The 20,658-nt window shown below is 62.9% G+C and overlaps 5 protein-coding genes across 5 annotated transcripts; 3 read left to right on the plus strand and 2 right to left on the minus strand.

Annotated features, from left to right (window-relative positions):
* Positions 1-470: 470 nt before the first annotated feature.
* PFL1_04133 (uncharacterized protein) lies at positions 471-2,735 on the plus strand (the record flags this gene model as incomplete). The annotated part of the gene is made up of 4 exons (XM_007881657.1): positions 471-1,210; positions 1,317-1,967; positions 2,080-2,242; positions 2,337-2,735. The coding sequence occupies 4 exons, from the start codon at positions 471-473 to the stop codon at positions 2,733-2,735; spliced, it is 1,953 nt and encodes a 650-aa protein (XP_007879848.1).
* Positions 2,736-5,579: 2,844 nt separating this feature from the next.
* On the plus strand, positions 5,580-13,638 carry PFL1_04134 (uncharacterized protein; the record flags this gene model as incomplete). The annotated part of the gene is made up of 3 exons (XM_007881658.1): positions 5,580-6,914; positions 7,035-11,913; positions 12,074-13,638. 3 exons carry the CDS (start codon positions 5,580-5,582, stop codon positions 13,636-13,638), a joined length of 7,779 nt encoding a protein of 2,592 aa, XP_007879849.1.
* Positions 13,639-13,955: 317 nt separating this feature from the next.
* Positions 13,956-15,125, minus strand: PFL1_04135 (uncharacterized protein; the record flags this gene model as incomplete). The annotated part of the gene is made up of 3 exons (XM_007881659.1): positions 13,956-14,277; positions 14,404-14,699; positions 14,790-15,125. The coding sequence occupies 3 exons, from the start codon at positions 15,123-15,125 to the stop codon at positions 13,956-13,958; spliced, it is 954 nt and encodes a 317-aa protein (XP_007879850.1).
* Positions 15,126-15,246: 121 nt separating this feature from the next.
* PFL1_04136 (uncharacterized protein) lies at positions 15,247-16,420 on the minus strand (the record flags this gene model as incomplete). The annotated part of the gene is made up of 4 exons (XM_007881660.1): positions 15,247-15,339; positions 15,424-15,682; positions 15,805-16,103; positions 16,214-16,420. The coding sequence occupies 4 exons, from the start codon at positions 16,418-16,420 to the stop codon at positions 15,247-15,249; spliced, it is 858 nt and encodes a 285-aa protein (XP_007879851.1).
* Positions 16,421-16,648: 228 nt separating this feature from the next.
* PFL1_04137 (uncharacterized protein) lies at positions 16,649-18,464 on the plus strand (the record flags this gene model as incomplete). Its single annotated transcript, XM_007881661.1, has 5 exons — positions 16,649-16,933; positions 17,063-17,347; positions 17,454-17,633; positions 17,729-17,793; positions 17,867-18,464. 5 exons carry the CDS (start codon positions 16,649-16,651, stop codon positions 18,462-18,464), a joined length of 1,413 nt encoding a protein of 470 aa, XP_007879852.1.
* Positions 18,465-20,658: the final 2,194 nt, after the last annotated feature.

A 20,658-nucleotide genomic window follows, 5' to 3' on the forward strand; every position in this document is an offset into this window, starting at 1 on the left:
GGCGAGCGACAAGGGAGTATGCGATGATGATAGTAATTAAGACAGATGGAAGGGGGCTCCCACCAAATCAACGCCCCGGCAGGTCCCAGCAGGGCCAGGCAGGACAGGGCCGAGGGCAGGGCAGGCCATCGGGATTCGGACCTCGGCCACCGACACCCCGATTCTTCGCAGCCAGGCCTGGCCTCCACACTTAACCTTGTTCTGCTTGCCCCGACAAGACCAAGAAGCAACGGCCGGTTGGCCTGGGCCCGACCTGCTCACTGGCCTGCCCACCCCCTACCTCGATGCCCGACACTCATTAAGGCTCCTAGACTCTGTCGGCATCAACCGTCAGACCCTCGATCTCGCCCTCGTCGTTGACCGTCTGCCAGTGGGCACAGCTTCCAGGGCCGGGCTCTCTCTCTCTCTGTCTCTCGCCATCTCGCTCGCTCCTCTCGCTCCCTCTAGAGCCGGCACCCTCCAACAAGCGCATGCAAGCCCCGTCCGCATCAAGGAGTCTTTTGCTGCCCTTCAGGCAACGCATCGCATCCTTCGGCCCCCGTCGCACCGTACATGCCTCTGCTGCCAACCTTCTTGCTCCGACCTCGCCGAGGATGCTCAAAGACGAGCCTGGCGATCCAGAACACTGCGGAAGCGATCACGGCAACGTCTTCGCTCCCCTTCCACCGCTGGGCTATACGGCTCTGCGCGCCCCGGTTTCCCAGGTGCTCCTCCCGCTGACCGTGTCCAACAAGTGCGGTCAAGCTTTCCGGTGGCGCGCCATCCAGGTCTGGGAACCAGCATCACCTGGTCGACCAGCTAGCAAGGTCAATGTCGACCGGAAGCCAGATCTGAAGGCCTTGGGCCATGCTGCAACCGCCTCCGAGGACGAGTCCGACTCTGCCACCACGAACCGGACGGACTCGGTAGCGTGGCGGGCGCAGACCGAATGGTCACTCTGCCTTTCGGACCGTGTCGTGCTGCTGCGGCAGGACGAGGAGAGGGGCTTCATCTACCACAGGACACTCCTTCCCGCCTCGAGCTCCTCGGACCGGCCCGACGAAATCGACAGCGAGACGGAGCGGTGGCTGCGCGACTACCTCAACCTAGAGGTGCCCCTCGAGGCGCTCTACGACGAGTGGGCCAGCAAGGACAAGGTCTTTGCCCGGTTCGCCCACCGCTTCACCGGCCTCCGCATGCTTCGTCAGGACCCGTGGGAGTGCCTCTGCGCGTGAGTATGCTCGCTCGAGGCCAAGCCCAGGTCCACGCCAGCCCGCTCTGACGTGCTTGCCGGCTGTACATTTGGCCTACCGACGTCGCCGGCGAGGGGTGCTTAGGTTCATCTGCAGCTCCAACAACAACATTGCCCGCATCGGCCAGATGGTCCAGAACCTCTGCACCCACTTTTCACCCCTTCTAGTCTCTCACACCTATCCTCCTTGTCCGATCCCGCCGTCGGATCCGGTCGCAGCCCGGGTTGAGGAGGAGGTGCAGCCGACGTCGGTCACGGTCCACTTTCATCCATTTCCCGCGCCTGAAAGGCTGGCCGAGGATGGCGTCGAGGACAAGCTGCGCGAGCTCGGCTTCGGCTACCGGGCCAAGTACATCGCCTCGACCGCCCGCATGCTCTGCGCCCGGCATCGGCGCTCGCATGACGGAGAACAGGAGGGACGCTGGGACTATGGTGTCAAGGTCGAGGACAAGAGCGAGGTGGCAGGCGTTGCCCGTCAAGAGCCTGCGCCGCTCGTCGATCGCGCTCCGAGGCCATCACCATCAAAGAGACGCAAGGGCAGCACCCCGTCACGTTCAGCCGACGCGGCGGACACCGCCTCAGCAGAGGGAAAAGGCGACGCTGTCAGCGGGGGCCACGTCGACGCCCCACCCCCGCACTCGGTGCGCTCCTACCTGCAGTCTCTCCGGCAACTCAGCTACAGCGAAGCGCGGCAAGAGCTGCTCCAGTTTCCGGGCATAGGCCCCAAAGTCGCCGAGTGAGTATAGATGAGCCCGCTTGAGTGAACCGCCGACGAGCTGCTGCTCGACGAACGAGTCAGCAAGGCGCTCACTGAACCTTGGTGGCACGGCCCGATACCGCCCTCGTAGCTGTATTCTGTTGATGTCGCTGGACCAGCCCTCGAGCATACCGGTAGATCGTCACGTCTTTCAGTTTGCCGAAAAGTGGTACTCGATCCGCTCAAAGAGGTACGAAGACATCGCCCAGCGCTTCCGCGAACTGTGGGGCGAGTATGCCGGCTGGGCTCATTCGGTGCGTACACCGGCGCGCACGATGGGAGTTCACGGCCGTCCACGAGGCTGACTGTCCTACTCTGCTTGCCATCGCACGCTCGACCTCTCGATAGGTCCTCTTCACCGCCGACTTGCGCTCGTTTGCCACCTACAACGCCGCCAAGAAGGAGGAACGGGTGGAAGAAGCAGGACCGCTTCTGGCCCGTCCGTCGGGGCGGACGGCAGATGATGGCGTCAAGAAGGAGGAGATGCTGCCGGGAGTTCATTCCCCGCCCCGCGTTGCTCTGCCCGAGCTCGTTGCGTCTGCTACGCCGTCGAAGAGTCGAGCTCAGAGGGACGAGACGCTCGTGCCAGGCGTCGATGCCGATGAGGTGCTTCTGGAGGCGGGACTCGTCCAAGAGACCGGGGCTGAGGATCGTGGTTCCAGGCTGGCGGCGCCGGCACCGGAAACGACCCTGGCCGAACGGACCAAGGCTCGACGTCGCGCCGCCACGGGCCATCGGCCAGACTGAGCACGTCGATCTGTCAATCCAATCGGCTCGCATGGAGGACATACCTCCAGGCCCAGACGGCAGGGGAGACAGACTAGGGCTAGGCTTGATAATGAAGACTAGGCGGTAGCGAGCTACGTCTAAACGGAAGTGGGAACGGTGTCCGCGCAATTCGAGCGGTCGGCCTGCTGCGCCCTTCGAGCAGCAGGTCACCTTGAGCGTCAGACACAGCTCACCTGGTTGCAATGCAGTGCGCGAGGAAGCTGCCATGTCGTTGCATCCACCTCAGAGACCGCCAGGCTAGGATGACGCCGGCTTGTGATCCGGGTCAAAGAGGTCAAGAGCGTGTCTGGAGCGGTAGCGCGGCAGGTGGTCACGAACCGACGAGGGCTGGCATTCCCTGATCCTCCCTGCCTCTCTGAAGGTCAGACCGGCCCTTGCGTCGTCCATGTTCGAGGCGGTGCAGTCTCGAAGTCAGAGAAAGCTCGCAGCGGTCTGTCGAGGGCCAGAGGCCTCTCTCTCTCTTTCTCTATCTTTGACGACCCGACTCGTCGCCAGCAATCAAGAATCAAGCACCTTCCAGAAGTAAACGACGGACGGGAAGGGGCGACGATTAGCAGAGAGCAACGAAGACGTTGTGCAGGGGGCGCAGCAACCGCCATGTCCACCTCCCCGCCCGCCCAAAGCAGCGGAGCGTCCAGCAGGACCGCTCTGCCATCGCCACCGCCTTTTTCACCCACAACGAGGATGTCAGGATCCGCAGCCGGTTGAACACGCGCCAGCAAGCAAGCCCAAATAAAGCTAAGGCAGGCTGTTCCCCGCCTGCGCGCACGGATCGCTCTTTGTCCGGGCCGCCCTCGCCTCGCCTAGTGTCCTGCCTCGCCTCGCGGGGCCTCGCCTCGTCTTTGCAGCTTGATTCGCGCGTGTGCCAGCAAGCCCCGCTGCGAGATTCGGCGTCGGCGGGGAGACGAGGCAGACGGGCCTAGGCAGGGTCATGGTGGATGTGGCCCGACGGCCTCGACTTCTCCCTTCTGCCAACGTCAACGCCGCTAGGGAAGGTAGCAGCAGCTGTTGGCTGACCTGCACCTTTCCTTGGTTCCTTGGCTATACGGCCTGGCCACAGAAGGCAGGCGGCGAGCTGTCACGTCGGCCCGCCCCGCGAGGTCAGCCACCCCTGGGCCAAGGGAGCTGAGGGGCCGACTGACTGGCCAAGGACAGCCCGTGCGTAGCTTCAACCTTGCTTGCCTTTCTCTTTTTCCCCGCCCCTTCTTGCTGGACGGTCGGCACCCAGGGAACAGGTGGTGCGGCCGAGTGGGCAGGCGAAGAAGCAAGCAGCATGCAGGCAGGCAAGCAAGCCAGCAGCCAGGCGAACAGGGGGGGCTGCGAGTGCAGGCAAGCTGTCTCAGCGCCCGAACAGGCTAGGCAGAGGCCAGGCCCAGGTTCTGGCCGCGTCGCCGCGTGCAAGACGCCTGGCAGGCAAGCATCGCTGGCTGGCTGTGGCTGGCCACCGGGCATGCACGCACGCACGCACGCACGCGCCCCCCCGCTTCCCGCTCGGAGGGCCATCTGGACGCACTGGCTCCAGCTGGGCCTGGCCTGGCCTGCCTGGCCTTCGGTTTAGGCTTGCCCTTGCCGGTCGCCCTTGCTGCCTGCCCGCCTTCGACAAAGTCACACGCACGTACGTCCGACGCCCAGCACACCCACCCGCTTCATACACGTACGCCGCCCACTCCAGGCAGCAGCAGGCAAGCACAGGCAGGCAGGCCGGGCGATTCCAAAAGCTACCCTTTCCTGGCAGCCAGCAACTTGGTTCCCTCTGGTCGACCATCATCGCGCTCCCATCATATCACATCGCCCGTCCCTCCTCTCCCTAGCCTAGCATCAGCTCTACACCTACCCTGGCCATCTGTTGCTCCCGCAGCTCCGCAACCACTCCCCGCCCGCCTGGCCGACCCTTGACGCGTTGGCATTTCTCCGTTTGCCGGGCGCCGTCGCCGCCATACATCATCACCATCACCCGCTTGCGAACGTCCGCCTACCGCCTACCGCCACCGCCGCCGCCGCCGCCGCCGCTGAGAGCGCTTCCTCCCCGCTCATCGTCCATAGCGGCACAGCAGCTGGTGCCCACCCACACTCGTTTGACACTGACGCACTCGGGCATGTCCAGCCCGTAGAGGTACCGCTTGAACCTCTCACGCACACCAATCAAGGCACGCGCTTGCCCGTTCGTCGTCCCGGCGGCAACCCCGCACATCCGCGTGGCCCGCCATCGAGGCCAGCACACAGCAGCACACGCTTCGACTGGGCCGCCTGGCCCTACCCCGCATGCGCCACGCGCTCGTAAAGCCCTCCATCCGTGCTGCGGTCTATCGAGCAGCTGTGAGCGATCGCCCGATTCCCGCCATCTTCCCGCACCGAACAGCGGCAGGCTTTCCAGCCCTGCCAGGAGCGACCACGCCGAAAGCTGAGAACCGGCCGCACCTATCACCGGACACCACACCTTCATCCTCGCTCTCGCCCTGGTCCTGGCCATCGCCGCCGTCGTACTCCTCGCCGATCTCCAACCTTCGTTCCACATCGTCCGTGCGACTCTCCATCCGATCCTGTGCGGCCGCTCTCTCGTGCAACCTCACCGGGACATTGCGAGGAACAGCGCAGTTTTGCGGGGATTGTTGGAGCGTCTGATCGCTCGACATCTATTCCCCGTTTACGGCCATTCTTTTGTGCTGCATCGAAGTGCTTGCCCGCCACTTGCTCCGAATCGACTGCTGCTGGCCCTCCAGACACTGCCTGGCTGCAGCGCACCAAGAGAGCTGATCGTCCCGGTCTCAGAACAAGCTCGACAGAATCAGAAGCTTCGCCATCATGACTCCACCATTTGGCTCACTGCAGAATCCGCAAACGGCGGGCCAGCAGCCGCCGTCGCAGCAGCAACAACAGCAGCAACAGCAACCGATCGGCAGGAGCCAATCAGCCTTCAACTTCCTTTTGAGCAAGGCCAAGATGCCCTTTTCGTCCTCTTCCAGCTCCTCGACGCTGAACACATCCAATTCACTCTCATCACTGTCTGGACAGCACGACGACCCTTTCATCGACAGCACAAATCATCTCCAGTACCACCGCCAGCTGCAGCAGCAGTATCCCGCACCGCACGGTCCGTCCATGGCGTCGCTCGGCCGGAGTTCGGCGGTTCCAGGCCCGGCAGCGACATCCAGTGTCCCCCGCTCTTCCACCTCGGAGCAGCACGCGGGCAAGACGCCGACAACGGCGCAGGGATCATCGTTCGGCAGCCGGCCCAGCATGTCCGACGAGACCGCGGTCTCGAGCCCCACTAAGCGAGGCTTCTTTGGCGGCATGGGCCGGGATCGCAAGGTATCGAATGCTTCTGCCGGAAAGCCGCCGCTAGCGTCCAAGAACGGCTATGGCCACAGTCCGCTCGGACGCGGTCTGCGCCAGGACAGCGGTGGCTCGGCTTCGTTCGCACTTTACAGCAAGAGCCAGTCGGATCTGCACGCAAGGGCCGAGTTCCCTTCGCCCACCAGCGGTACCACTGAGCTGCCAAAGATGCCGCTCATCTACGCTCAGAACACGCAGGGCGGCGACCGCGGTGGCCAGTACCTGCAGTCTCCTAGCCCGGCCATCGGCTTCTCGAGAAGCGTCGACGATCTCGGCTCCACCGACCAGCCTTCTTCGCCCTACCCCATCACTCCGAACTCGCTCCAGGAGGGCCCTTATCATCAGAGCCCGACTGTGCCGCAGCACGGAGGCAATTGGGGCGAGCAGGGTCTCGTGACGGGGGACGCCTGGCGACCGAGTGACATGGGGACGCTCGCGTCGCCGTCTTCCTACTCGACCACCGGCGCCCATCATGCTCGGGATGGACAAGCTCGGTCGGCGCCGGGTTCAGCCCGGTCTGACGCAGCCTTTCAACATGTTCCGCTTTCGTCGGCACCGAGCCATCAGGCCGGCGGACTGTGGCCGATCATGCCGCCGCCTGCACCGAGCAACGCGGCTGCTCATGCGATGGCGGCCCCAACTGGCAAAGCCGACAGCCGCAAGCACTCGCGCAAAGCGTCGAAGCTCAACAATCTTGGCAGCGGCCGAGAAGCGGCGACTACTCACGGCAAGGGCGCTGTGGCTGGCACCCTCGCGGCGTCTCTAGGTCTGGCGAGCATCGGCAGCGTCCCACCAGGCACAACGGTAAGCAGCCGCGGCAGCAGCGAGGCGGAAAGGAGCTAGATGTGCCGACGGCGCGAGCAACCCTTCTGATCCGCCCACCTCCGAGGTTCCTCTGCTACGCGCCCTATGCCCACCCCGCAGTCGCCCAACACCCGGCAGAATTCGGAGCATGCGGGCGAACCGGTGCCCCTGCCTCCGGGCGCCGTCTTTCAGGGCTTCCTCGGCAGGAACACGCACATCAGCCTGTCGCTGCAGCAGCTCACCGAAACTGACGGCAGCAAAGGTCGTGAAAAGGAAAAGGACATTTCCAAGGGATGGAAGCCGTACCGCGTCGTCTTGCAAGATGGTAAGCTCCACTTCTACAAGCCGCCGAGCAGCGTCTCGGACGATGTCAAGGCGCTCTTTCCCACCACGGTGGCCTGGGGTGCTCACGACCGCAATGGGTCCGGCCCGTCAAAGGCATCCGGCTCTTCGTACGCGCGCGAGCTCGGCATCGACGCCAACGGCCTCGTGAACAGCGGTCTTGGCAAAAACGAGCTGCTCCTGGCCACTTCGAGCAACAAAGATGGCTCTTCGGCGCAGAGCTCGCCCTCGTTCGGCCCGCTCCGCTACAAGGGTCTCCCTGGTCGGCGGACGCCAGTGCGCGGCGACAGCTCGACGACGGTTGTCCTCACCGCAGAGCCAGAGCCCATGGCGCCACCCACGGCGGTCCGGGTCAATGCCAGCGACGCATGGGCTGGCGCGGGTGCGCATCCGGCGCTGTCGCTTGCAGAGGTAGCCCAAGCCCCGAAACGCTGGATCGACCGCATTCAGAGCGCTACCCTCGATGCTCTGGCCGATGAGTTCGTCCGAGCTACTCAGCTGCCAGAGTCTCTGCGCGAGGCGTCGGCGTCGGCCACGGCCGACGAGGTGCAAGCACAGACGGACGCCTTCGCCGTAACCGCACTTGTGTCTGCCGCCGCTAGCTCGCCCGAGGTCGGCCCCGCGTCCCTGCTGGGCGAGATCTCGCGTTTGGCCGCAGCGCAGCTGGAGCGCCCCGAGGACAATGTCTCGCGATCGTTGCGGCAGAGGCTCAGCCGGTTGATCCAGCTTTCGGTGGAACTCGGCGTGACGCGATCCCGCCGTGTCTTCGAGGATGCCGTATCCCAGCTGCGATCGCTCGCTCAGCGGCTGGAAGCTGATGCCGAGACGATCAAGGCGCTAGAGCCGACCCCGGCCGGTCAGGCGAGAGCTACGGTCAAGGACTGGCTCAACCCGGATCCGTGTACACTCAACGGCACCAGGCCGGAACTTGAGCAGATGTTCGCGGCGCGGGCCATCACGGGCGACCTCCTGCTCAAACTGGACCCGCTCGAGGTGGCACAGCAGATTCAGGCTTTCCATGCGAATCGCCTCGGCGCCCTGGTGGAGCCGAGCCATGGTGCCACCGCCCTCGATATGATCGATCCGGATCACCACGCCCTCGTAACCACGTTGAGCTTCGACTCGCAGTCTTCCCACTACCTCACGCGTTTGGTCCTCTCGCACCTCGTTGGAGGAGCCGACGCCGAGACGCAGGGTACCTCTGCGATATTCAACCAGTCCGGCGCACGCCACCGGGCGTCGCTGCTGCGACACTGGATCGCCATCGCCTCCTACCTCCTCTCCTTCGGCGACATTCCTGGCTGGCTTGCCGTGGTCGTCGCTCTCTGTTCGCGTGCTGTCACGCGTCTCGAACAGACCTGGCGGTATCTGGCGGAAGGCGACCGCCTGCTGGTGGCACGGGAATGGGCGCCGCAGTTGGCCAAGGCCGCGTGGATCGAGGGGATCCACTCGCAGGTGCGTCCCATCTTGCTGACAGAGGGGCAACATGCGTTCGTCAAGGTCGAGCCGGGCAGAACGCTGCGGGTGCTGCCTTTCCTAGGCAACGCTCCAGCCCATCTGCTCCGAAGAGACGTTCAGTCGGCCGATGTTGGCCCCGCATCCGATCCGCCGCCGCATGGGGACCGTCAAGAAGTCGCCGGCAAAGCACTCGAAAGCGAGGCCCTCCTCGCTCTGGCTCGGGACTGGCGATCGACCTGGCAACTCGACGATGCGCCGATCCCTATCGCTGCCGTTGCGGATCCCATCGTCGAGTACCAACTCTGCCTTCAGCTCGCTGCGCAAGCGACGGGCTCGGTCATGGACGTGTCCAGCCTGATGGCGCGTTCCTATCGCCTCGAGCCCAAGGCGCTCGGCAACCTCCAGATCCCCGGCCCCGCTGCCGTGGCCGCCCGCGCCGCGACTGCTCACCTCTCTCAGGTGCCACTGCTATTTCCCATGCCGCTTCCGCATCTCAGCCTGCTCGACGTCGGCAAGATCCAAGAGGTAGCGACAGGCGCCGATCGCAAGGCCAAGCAAATCAGCGACCCGTACGCTACCATCACGGCGAGGACGCTGGGCCGCCCCGGCATCAACGCTTCGCCGTTCGTGCGTTCGTCTGCCTTCTCCCCGACATTGCCGTTCCGTGGCAGTAGATCCGCCATCTTTGGCGGCATCTACGAGTGGAACCCGACTGGAGGGCCTTCCGCTGTGGGTGAGGACAGTGCTGGCCTCTTCCGCATCGGCAATGAGCTCGTCCTCAAGCCGATCCAGGAACCTAGCCTGTCGGTCCCGTCGTCGCCGATGGCGGCCAAGCGTTTCTCCCAAGATTTCGGGAGATCCTCGCGCCCGCTCTCGCAGGTCTCGAAGCGTTCCAGCCTGCCCGCTTCGAACCGCAGCTCGGTCATCGAGGTGGTCGTCCCTGTCCAGGTGGTCGTCAAGGCGGCGACGCTCGAGCGGATGATCGACGTGCTGGTCATGGGCGTGCAGCACATCAACGTCAAGGGTCCAGACGAGAATGCCGTCGAGGGTGCCGCGCCTCGCCGAACCAGGCTGAGCTTGGACCTCGAGTCGTACCGGTCGACGTTCCTCGCAACCTACCGCAGCCTCTGCAGCCCTCGCGAGCTGTTCGAACAGCTGCAGAAGCGATTCGCCACCGCCATCAATGCCAGCAAGGAGATGGCACTGCTCGACACCTACCAGATCTCGAGCCAGTTCCCGAGCTGGGTGATGGTCAACCCGGCCGGCAGCCACGTCGAGCCCATCGACTGGGAGGTCGTCTCCCGCATCCGGATGGGCGTGGTCCTGACGCTGCGTGTCTGGATCGACCGCTTCCCCCAGGACTTTGCCGACGACGACGCGCTCTACCAGCTGGTCCACGCATTTCTCCGTCATCCAGGCATGGAGCCGCTGGCCGAGGACCCGGATCAGGCGAGGCTCTCGCTCGCCATCGCTCAGATCAACGGCATGTTCGTGCAAAGCATCATGAGCGCCAATGCTCGCGGCGAGGAACGAAGCTACGCCCTCGCCACGCCGGTCTACGCCTCCGGGTCGATCGATGCCGTCGACGTCGACTTTGACGCCATCGGCTGCGAGGAGCTCGTCGACTTTCTCGAGTCGATCGCCACAGTCTTCTTCGACAAGATCGTCGAGCGCGACCTGCTCGTGGTCGCCGAGCTGTTCGAGCGGCAGGCGCTGCAGCCGACGGGATGGTACGCAGCTCGCCACAGCGATTCCCAGCCAGGCGACGACGACAAGCCGATCAACAGCATGTACTCGCTCCTCGACGTGCTCAGGACGCCCGGCTCCAGCGGCAGAGAACCGACGCTTCAGCAACGTCTGCCGGCCGCCGTCCGCGACGCTCTGGCGGCGCAGAGTCTGTTGCGCGGCTGGGTGGCGATTCACATTATCGAACGCGGGCTCGGTGTCGAGAAACGCCAGGCTCGGCTGGAAAAGCTGCTCGACGCCGTCTGGATCTGCAGAGCACGGATGGCCCGACTGCGCGCTGGCGACGACTGTGGCGGCGGCAGCGGCATCACGCTATCCCAGGAAAGCTCGATGCCCTTCCGCGAAGCGACGATCGGTTCCTTCATTGAGAGCGCCATCCTCGGCAGCCTTACGTCATCCGAGAGCCGCATCTTCCTCCGTGCCTGGCAGGGCGTCGCGCTGGGCAGGAGCGGCACAGGCGACAGCCTGGCCGACCTTTTCCCGCTCGATGTCACGCCTCCAATGCGCGTCGCCTCATCCGGTGCCAGCACGCCGGATGTTGGCTGGATACTCGGCTGCCTCGCAGAGGCGGCCACCCGAGCCTCGGCGCCGTCGGACGCTGCCGATGTCGGGCTGATCGACTTTGAGCAGCGTAGAACGGTGTGGAGCCTGATCGAGGGCGCCGTCCGCGTGAGGCCGCCGTGCAACAGCCCAGCCTTGATCGATCTCGCGGGTGCACGGCTCAAGGCGATGCAGACAGCGCTCAGTCACGTCACCTGGGATCGCCGCGCTTTCCGCGAAGATGCCGCGAGGGAGGCGAGCCAAGCGACCCCGATCAGCCCGCACGCCAACATTCGCCAGAGCAGCTCGGGCAAAGCGTTGGCTGGCCTCTCGCGACAACAGCAGGAGAAGATGCGCCGCGACCGGAGCGCGCTGGCCTCCCTCGAAGCGACGTTGGCCACTGGCCCTTCGATCTCTTCCCGCCTCTCGAGTATGCCAGCGTCGGGCGATCGCAGCTCGGGTCGCGCGTCGAGCCCAATCGTGGTCGGCGCTTTCAGTGGCGTCGCCGGCACCGCTGCTCCGAACGCTGCGGCCCCAGCGGCGGCGGACAAAACGACCATCCGCGCGAGGCGGATGACGGCTCTGTTCGGCCGCGCCGTTCGGCCGCTCATCTCAGACAAGTCCGATCCGCAGCCTGTCCGCACCGTCGACGAGTTGATGCGCCTGACGCCCACGCAGAAGCCCTCCCTCGTTGCCGGCCTTGGAGGTGCACAGCTGGCGCCGTGGAACAACTCGCAGAGGCCCTTTGTGCTCCACCTGACGTCAGAGGAAGGAGCAAAGTACCTCCTCCAAGCTCCCAGCCAGGCCGAGATGAGCCAGTGGTACACTCAGATCAGCCGGATCGCAAAGGAGCGGGCGCCCCGTCGGCCGACCGAGGCGCGAAAGGGCTTTGCCGGCAAGTCTGGTGCGCAAAGTGAGTTATGACCATGGTCGCGCGACTGGATCGCAGCCTGCGAGCCCACGCCTGCCTGCCTCGTTCCGTTGCCTTGCATGCTTCGATCCGAGAGCTTACGCTGACCTTCCTGGCCATTATTCGCCGCCCGCGCGTCTCTGGCCTCTTCTACCTCCAACAGGCCCCGCTGTGGCGCCACTCTACGGCGTTCCGCTTCCCGCCATAGTCGACCGCGAGGGCAGCGCAGTGCCCATGGCGGTCGAAAAGATGTTTGCTGAGATCGAGGCCCGCGGTCTCCGTGAGCAGGGAATCTACCGGATCTCTGGAGCCAAGAGTGCCATTGAAGGCCTCCGCAACGCGCTCAACAAGCAGCCGCTCGATTCGATCGACCTGTCCAATGGCGAGTACAGCGACGTTAATACCATCGCCGGCGCCATCAAGCACTTCTTCCGCGACCTGCCCGAGCCCGTCATCACGTTCGCATCGTACGACGCCATCATTGCCGCCGAGCGCATCGAGAACCACGACGAGCGGCTCAGCACCATCCGTGAGATCATCTGGGCGCTGCCCAAATGCCACTTTGACCTCCTCCGCCGCACCGCCGAGCACCTCGCCCGTGTCGTAGATGAGGGCAAGTACAATCTTATGGCGCCGCACAACATCGGGCTTGTCTTCGGCACCTCGCTGCTCAATCCCCCGCCGGGACCGTCGAGCATCGCGCTGTCGTTTGGTAACATCGGCAAGGCCGCCCACATCGTCAAGATCATCGTCACAATGCACGAATGGCTCTTCGAACCCGAGCCGGAACCCGAGGTCGACGTCGAGACCGGATCCGGAGTCGAGCAAGATGCAGCCACTGGGACCGCAGCGGTGGACACCTCAACAAGCCTTTTGTCGGCGGAGCCGAGCGCAGTCCGGGAGGGCGCGGGACCGACGGCGGTGGATGAGGACGGCGACCCTGACTCTCTCGATCGGCGTAATCGACTGGGCGGAACCGACGTTACCGATCCGCCGTCAGGCCGGAGCACGACTGCCGCGCAGAGAAGGCATACCTACATGTTGGGAGGCCTCGGGCTGGGCGCCGATCAGCTGCAGCAGCTGCGGGGCATTCCCGACCGCGATACGTCAACGGTCGCGGCCAGCGGCGCATCAATGCAGCGCAGCTTCAGCAGCGATAGCGAGCCTCTCACACCGCTGGAAAGGTTCGATGGCCTGTCCCCGGTGTCGAGCTCGCAGCCGATGGCCCGCAAGCTGTCTTCCCCAGCCTCGCCGCTGCCCTCGGTCCCCGACGAGGATGCATCCGCCGAGGGACTGCCCGACATCTTGCTGACGTCGACTGAGCGAAACGGAGATCCATGCATTCCTGCAGAACCGCAAGCTGCCGACTCCGATGATCGCCGGCACAATGACGACGATGCCGCGGGCAGCGACGAACGGGAGCGCGACGACGAAAGCGCCAACGACGACACTGCTTCTGCGATCGCGCAAACTGGAGCAGCGCAGTCGCCGCCACCGGATGCAGCCGGCGCCCTCCTCGAGGTAAATGCCGCGAACCAGCCACGTCCGCGCGCCAAGCGGATGCGCGACGGCTACCGGGATAGCGTGTTTTCGAGCTACTCGCTCTACGCCGACTGTTTCGACAACCTAAGCCTCGCTGCTGCACCGACAGCAGCGGGCGCACAGGCCGTCATGTCTGGCAAGTCGAACAACGACACTGACAGCAACGTCGGTGAGGACTTCGACTAGGGCCAGGGGGGCTTTCTCGGTGTACTTCGATTCATCTCATCGGTCTCGCGTTCCCCGGAGTATCGACCCCGGTCCCCCGTTTTCCCTTTTACTCGCTGGCCATCCACACGCCTAAATCTGCCCGTCCCCCCCCCCCCCCCCCCCCCCTCCCCACATTGCCTTGCTCAAAAGATACCTCGTGACTCTAATTGCCTCTTTCCTGCAAATGCCCGTCGAACTGCTCCCATCCTAAGCCTTGGCCCGGCCCTGCAAACGGAACGCCGCACGAACAGCCCCTGACCACGGACCGACGGTGTTCGGCTTTTCATGTGACAGGGTCAGAGGATACCGCACTCGTCGATCCAGACCCTCTCCCTCGGCCTGCCATCGGGAGAAGCCAGATGCTTGAACCGTCGGAATACCGCCTCGCCTTCGCGGATGACCTGATCTGGGTCGAGACTGTGGGAGCGGAGAACGTCCGCCAGACCGGGATTGAGGAGGTGTTGGGACGAGACGAGCGCTTGTCCAAACACGCTGTACTTGCCCTGGACCTTTGCCAATTGTGATGGCGCATCGGTCAGCAGGAAGAAGAATTGCGACGTATTGACGTCCTTGCGACTAGCAGCCATGGCCAGGCTGCCGTAGGACGCGACCGTCTTCCTGGACGCGCGAAGTGCGAAGAGCGAGCGGCGACGAGAAAGTCAGCTATTATTGGCCTAACGACTCCTAGCATCCCCTCGTTCGACTGGTATCGAGGGGGGAGAAGACGACGGCAGGACAACATACAGCCCCTCGACTTCGACCTTGAATGACCCTCCGGCATGCACAGCCTCACCGCCGCTCCCGTCGCCCCTCGTCACGTCGCCGCCCTGGACCACAAAGTCCGTCTCGACGCGGTGGAAGGGTGTGCCGAGGTAGTGTAGCCTCTTGCTGCGATCCGCCTTGCACGCTCCCTTAGATCCGGTCAGGAGTGCGGTGAAGTTGGACCGCGTCCTCTTGAGCCCATCCGAGGGAAGCAGGTGTATGTATACTCGCCCCGCCCGATGAGGCGGCGGGGCAGTGAATGTGCACTTTAGATTTGGCTTACGTTCATGCCGGGGGTGGAGAGGGAGATGAGTTTCAGCAGGCAAAGCCTCGTAACAAGGCAAGGGCATACGCATGGGTAGACTCACATCTGAGCCGGCCAAAATCTCTCGGCCTTCTTCGTCGAGCTTGTCGAGGTCGGGGGCAAGGCCGTAATCGGCGGCGATCTTGCGCAACTGCGCTTCCGTAGCCTCAAACGATGCCTGGGCGGCGGCGTGGGCGGCCGGGTCGCCGCTGCAGATGGATATGTAACCGATCGTTGGTACGGCCATGCTTGATCGCGGCTGTGGCGCTCGAGAAGGTGAGGCGGAGAGATTGAGGGTGTGCCTGCGGGCGGTACGGCATACAAAGAGGCGATGGAAGGATGCCTGATGGGTGGGGTGGGGTGGTGATGGTGAAGATGAGGAGAAGGGATGCGCTCGCATGTGGAGGCAGGAAAGGCCTGGCGTGGGGTCCGGATGTGGCCCCCCCCCCGCTGTAGATGTCTTTTTGGAGCTGCACCGGGCTGGGCCGGGTTAGGCTTCTTGACCTCGACCGCCCGGCGCCTCAGTTGCCGCCAAACACGAGGTCAGATCGCAACACCCACTTGGCCTCCTTGCTCGCCTTGCCCGGCGGCCGACCTTCATGGAGCATGCATGCCTGTGAAGGTGCGTCACCAAAGACACCCGTCAGCCCCCAACTTACACGCAGAGACAGAGGCAGAGGTGCGGGGTCTCGACGCACCTTTCCGTGGCGGTGGAGCACCGCCATCCCACGCTCGAGGGGAGTGACGATGGGTTCCGCTTCGCCGCTCCGCTTCGACCTGGCACTCTTGGTGACGGTCGAGTGACCATGGTAGAAGACGGTCTCGCCATCGACGACGCCGTCCTCTTTGCCCGTAAGGTAGAAGAGGACGGTCCACTCTGTCCTTTGGCCTGTGTGCGGATCCTGGGATGCCGAGTCGTAGTGCGGTCCGAAGAGCTCGAGGGGAGCGTAGCGATAGCTACGATGCGGAAGTGGAGCGAGCCGTGCTCGTCTAGAGTGCTTCAGCCGACTGGGCGAGACGCAGCGAGGCAAGGCCGGACGGCGAAAAGACCCAAACAAGGACTGGGAGCGTCGACTCACATCCTGATGTTGCTCAGAAGACCCTTTGGTGTTCTGCCATCGGGCTCCTGCCATCTGTGAGGCTCGAACTGCTCGACGAGCTGCTTTATGCCGCTCTGGCGATACAGCTGCTGCGCAAAGGCGAGATCGTCGATCGAGAAGCGTGCATTGGTGCGTTGCGCCTCGCCCTTTCTTGCCGGCGGCGAGGGCAGAAGCGCATGAGTTGCGGTGGCGGCATGGGCAGAGGAGAACGGAGACGACGTGGAGGGGTGGTGGAAGAGGGATATGAGGGCTCGGCAGGTCTTGTGCGAGAGGGCGTTCTGGTAGGGCGATGGCGGCCATCGGTGATGGTCAGGAGAGGGTGAGAAAGCTAGACGGCACCGGAGCTCCAGAGCGAGCCGAGAGAGGTTGAGCGGTGGCGCGCACGCACCCGCAAGAGGACAATCTGGTTATCGACGAGATGCTCGACTTGGGGTGTGCTGAGGTCAAGCCGGGGCCAGTGTACGGCAGCAGCGTTGAGCCTGGCCGGATCCGGCTGTGATTTTGCGACCGTGCTCGCGGTACGGTTGCTGGTGGTGGTAGTGGTGGTGGCGGTTGCGGCCCCGGCGGCAGCGCCCTTGTTCTTTGTCTTTGCCATGCTGGCTGTCGACGTGGTCGGGCGTGGTGGTGGTGACGTGGTGGTGTCGCATCTCACCTTGCCAGGCGCGACGAGGTCGAGGGGCGGGTGGAGCCTGGAGAAAGGCCTGGGCGCTGGCCAGCCTCGCTCGTGCTTCCCTCAGACTTCCATCCATCACGCCCGCCTCTTCTTGTCTGTCGCACGCTTGACCCTCAACCTACATCCCCAAACCCAACTCCCCCCACTGCCATGTCGCAGCTCCTCCCCGTTCACGACGCTGCAAAGCGCTCGCGCTTCCAGTCCGCTCGTGTCGTTAACCCGGCTACCGCTCCGCCTCGCTCGCCGCGTCGCTCCCTCGTCCTGACCCTCTCGACAGTGCTGGTCGCCATCGTCTGCCTCTTGCTCCTGCTTCCCTCGGGCGCGCAGTCCACAATTGAGTCTCTCTTCTACCTCCATGTGGCTCCCGTCCACCGGCGCATTCTTTACCCCTCTGGTCCCCTGGCCAGGGCCAGCGCCCTTCTCCGCCATCATCCGGTAGGTATGCGCCCTTCGACTCGCGTCTACCAGGGCTCAGACTCTTAGACTGGCAAGATCTTCTTCTCACCCATCTCTCGTTTCGCCCCAATCCGTCTCGCCACACGGTCCATCCCAAATTTGCTCCAGCTCATTGATGGCCACATCGACGTTCCTGTGTATGCGCGATACCGCTACGCAAACAAGCTCGACACCATCCCCTTTGACGCCCCAGCGTGGCCCAATGGCAGCTACCCCACCAGTGGTCAGGTCGACATCCCCAGGCTGCGCAAGGGCCGCTCCGGCGGCTTCTTCTGGAGCGCGTACGTCCCCTGCCCACGTCAAGAAGCCCCCAACGGCTCAGACACCGCGGTCCGTGACACGCTCGAACAGATGGACGTCATCCGACAGCTCATCGATCGATACTCGCACGACGTGAGTGCCGCCCGCTCTTGCCCCATCCGCGAACAGCACCAAGGACGCGCTTGACGCTCATGTGCATCCCCGTCGTGCACCCCTCCTTCTACCTTGCTTCTTCCAGTTTGAGCTGGTCAGCACCGCCCGCGAGGCTCGTCGTGCCTTCCGCAAAGGCAGGCTCGTCAGCTTCATCGGCCTTGAAGGCGGCCATTCCCTCGGCAGCAGCCTTTTTGCCCTGCGAGCCTATGCATCCTTGTTCGCAAAGCCAGGCCACGTCGGGCCCCTTCGATATCTCACTCTGACGGTAAGAACCTGCAGCCGGCCACAATCTGCGCCAAAGGACCCCGCACTGACTCGAAGCCTCGTCCGGCCGTACGCCTCCTGCGACTCCGATCGCAGCACACCTGTCACAACGTGTTTGCGGACAGTTCCGGGGAACAGCCTCCACGCTGGAACGGTCTTTCGTAGGTGATGAAGCAGATTCAGCCCATGCAGCGCGTCAAAATTGACCTTCGACCCTCGCCTTCTGCTCGACAGAGCGTTTGGACAACACCTCATCAAGGAGCTGAACCGGCTCGGCATTGTGCCTGATCTGTCTCACGTCTCGGACCAGACAGCCTCGCAGACCATCGACGTCAGCCAGGGACCCGTCATGCTCTCACACTCCTCAGCAAGAGCGCTCAACGACGTGCCTCGCAACGCCCCAGACTGGCTGCTCGGCAAGCTCGCACTTGCCTGGAAGGAGCAGGGCAAGGACAGCGTGGTCATGATCAATGTCTTTCCAGGCTTCATCGGCGGCAGCGAAGACCTCGACCAAGTCGTCAGGCACATCCAGCATGTCGCCTCCATCGTCGGACGGGACCACGTCGGCATCGGAAGCGACTTCGATGGCATCACCGAGGTGCCGCGTGGTTTCGAAGATGTCTCAAAGTATCCGCATCTCGTAGCTCGGCTCATCCAGATCGGATGGACCGACAGCGAAATTGCTGGTTTTGTCGGCGAGAACGTGCTCAGGGTTCTCGAAGCTGCCGAAGAGTTGGCCGCCAAGTTGCAGCAACGCGGCACCCAGCCTGACTACACCAGCTGGCAGGACTTGGAAAATCAGGCCGCAGAGCGGCTTGCCACCACCCTTTAGGCATGCAGCCAGCTTGCATACATCACATGAAGTTGGGCCCACACAGTCATAGCTAGCAGCAAAACTAATTCCCGATTTTTTCTATCGCACAGGCTGTGCGATCCAGGATTTGAGAGTCGTTATACACGTGCGATCTGAAATCCTGGCCACTATGAGTCATAGCAAGCAGCAGGGCCAACCTACGATTTTTCAGATTGTAGATAGGCGTTGCCAGGCTACGACTTTCAGATCGTAGGTGATCCTTCTACACAAACGATTTCAGGATGCAGACCGGCTGTGCCAATTTTTAGATCATATACTAGCTACGATTTTGAGATCGTAGCTACTTGTCAGCGTAGCTACGATTTTTTGGATCGTAGCTACGCCGGTCTAGCTACAATTTTTCAGATCGTAGCTAGACTGACGTAGCTACGGGTTTTTGGATCGTAGCTAGACTGACGTAGCTACAATTTTTCGGATCTTAGCTACGCCAGTGTCTAGCTACGATTTTTTGGATCGTAGCTACACCAGCAAACTTTGGGTCGCAGCTAGGGTACGATGTTCGGGTCGCAGGCAGGCAGCCATGTTTGGGTCGCAGGCAGGCATCAATGTTCGGGTCGCAGGCAGGCAGCGATGGATCGGATCAAATACTGACTTCAATTGCAGAATCGTATCCTACCAACGCTACAAGAAACTACGGTACAATTTATTGGAACACCTGTTAGGGTGCGTGCAAGTTGGAACCGACAACAAACAACAAGTCTAGTTGTCTGGAACACCAAAGGACAGTATGGAGTCAACCGTAGGAGTCGAGTTTTTATTCCTGGACTCGGAACGGCTTTGGGGCCAGGTCGAGGGTAGGCCGACGGACTAGTTGTCGGAGACGCAAGGCAGGCGACTGTAGACGCTTGTAGAGATATGGGAGAGTGTGTGAGGGTAAGCTGAACTGATAGAAGGGGATGATGTGTGTATGATTCGATAAAGAAGCGGTCCCATCGTCGACCAGAAGCTGGTCGTATATATACGCTACAACTTTGTGCTGCGGGTCACTATAGACCTCTAGAGCAGCAACCATGATCCTGTAGCTACAGGGGACCGTACCGCTCCGTCTCTTCGGTCAAGTTGCTCGACTTGACCGTGAACCGCGGCTCTCTAGATAACTAGATGTGTCTATCTAAAGGGGTAGGAATGGAGGGGTAGGAATGAAGAGGGATTGACCGTCGGTGAGGGGTAGCATCAGGGGTAGGAGCTGCTCCTTACCGCTACCTTTGCCTTACCTGACAGCTCGGGTCGGGACTCGGAGGAGTCGGACCCGGGAGGCGCGTCCAGTGCTCTAGAGTGTCCCTTCTGATCGAATCGGCTTATCCTTTGCGTTTTTCGTGCGAGACGGCGAGGTGTTCCAACACAATTGCGCCTGCAGATTGTAGCGTGGGTAAGGGTACAACAGCATGCGGGGTAAGGGGAGGCGGCAGAGATGAGGCAGGCAGAAGAAAGGTCAGTGGCAGGCTCAGCAGGCATAGCTAGGGGCAGGAATTTTCCTACAATTTTGGAAATCGTAGATCTTGTACAATATGGCAGTGCCGTAGGAGATCGTTAATCCCCTACGGTACCCAGATGCCGTAGGACCACCTACAGCATTTCTGGCCGTAGGCACCCTACGGCCTGCTTACCGTAGGTCTACCCCCAAACCCACAGCCACATGTATCTACAGGCATTGTATTGCTAAATCTGACTACTAATGTGCAGCGGCGTGGTGATGGCATTGTTGAGTGGCAGGGCGAGCAGGCAGGAAGGCAGGCGGCAGCAGGCAGCAGGCAGCAGGGCGGCGGCAGAGCGGCAGGGCGGCAGCAGGCAACAGCAGCAGAGCATTGTCGGCAGCAAAGAAAGGCGGTGAGGGAGGAGCAGGCAAAAGGGAGACGGGAGCGAAGGAGTCAGCAACAGCAATCAGCAGAAGGACAAGAGCGGCAACAGTCAACTCACCAGAGTGGCAGCAGACCAGCAGGCAACAGCAAGGGCTGTGCACGCAGGCGGAAAGGAGCGGAAGCAAGGGCCGTCAATCATCGGAGATGCCAAAGAGGGCCTCTCCGATGTCTCCGATGATTGATAGCGGCAGGCGGAAGCAGCGGCGGCTGGCAACTCACCGGGTGGCTTGGCTGGGCCGGCTGGCGGCTGGCGGCTGGCTGGCTGCCTGGCTTGGGTGACGGTCAGGTCTGGC

Source organism: Pseudozyma flocculosa, assembly GCF_000417875.1.
Source record: "Pseudozyma flocculosa PF-1 unplaced genomic scaffold scaffold00013, whole genome shotgun sequence".
NCBI classification, from domain to species: domain Eukaryota; kingdom Fungi; phylum Basidiomycota; class Ustilaginomycetes; order Ustilaginales; family Ustilaginaceae; genus Pseudozyma; species Pseudozyma flocculosa.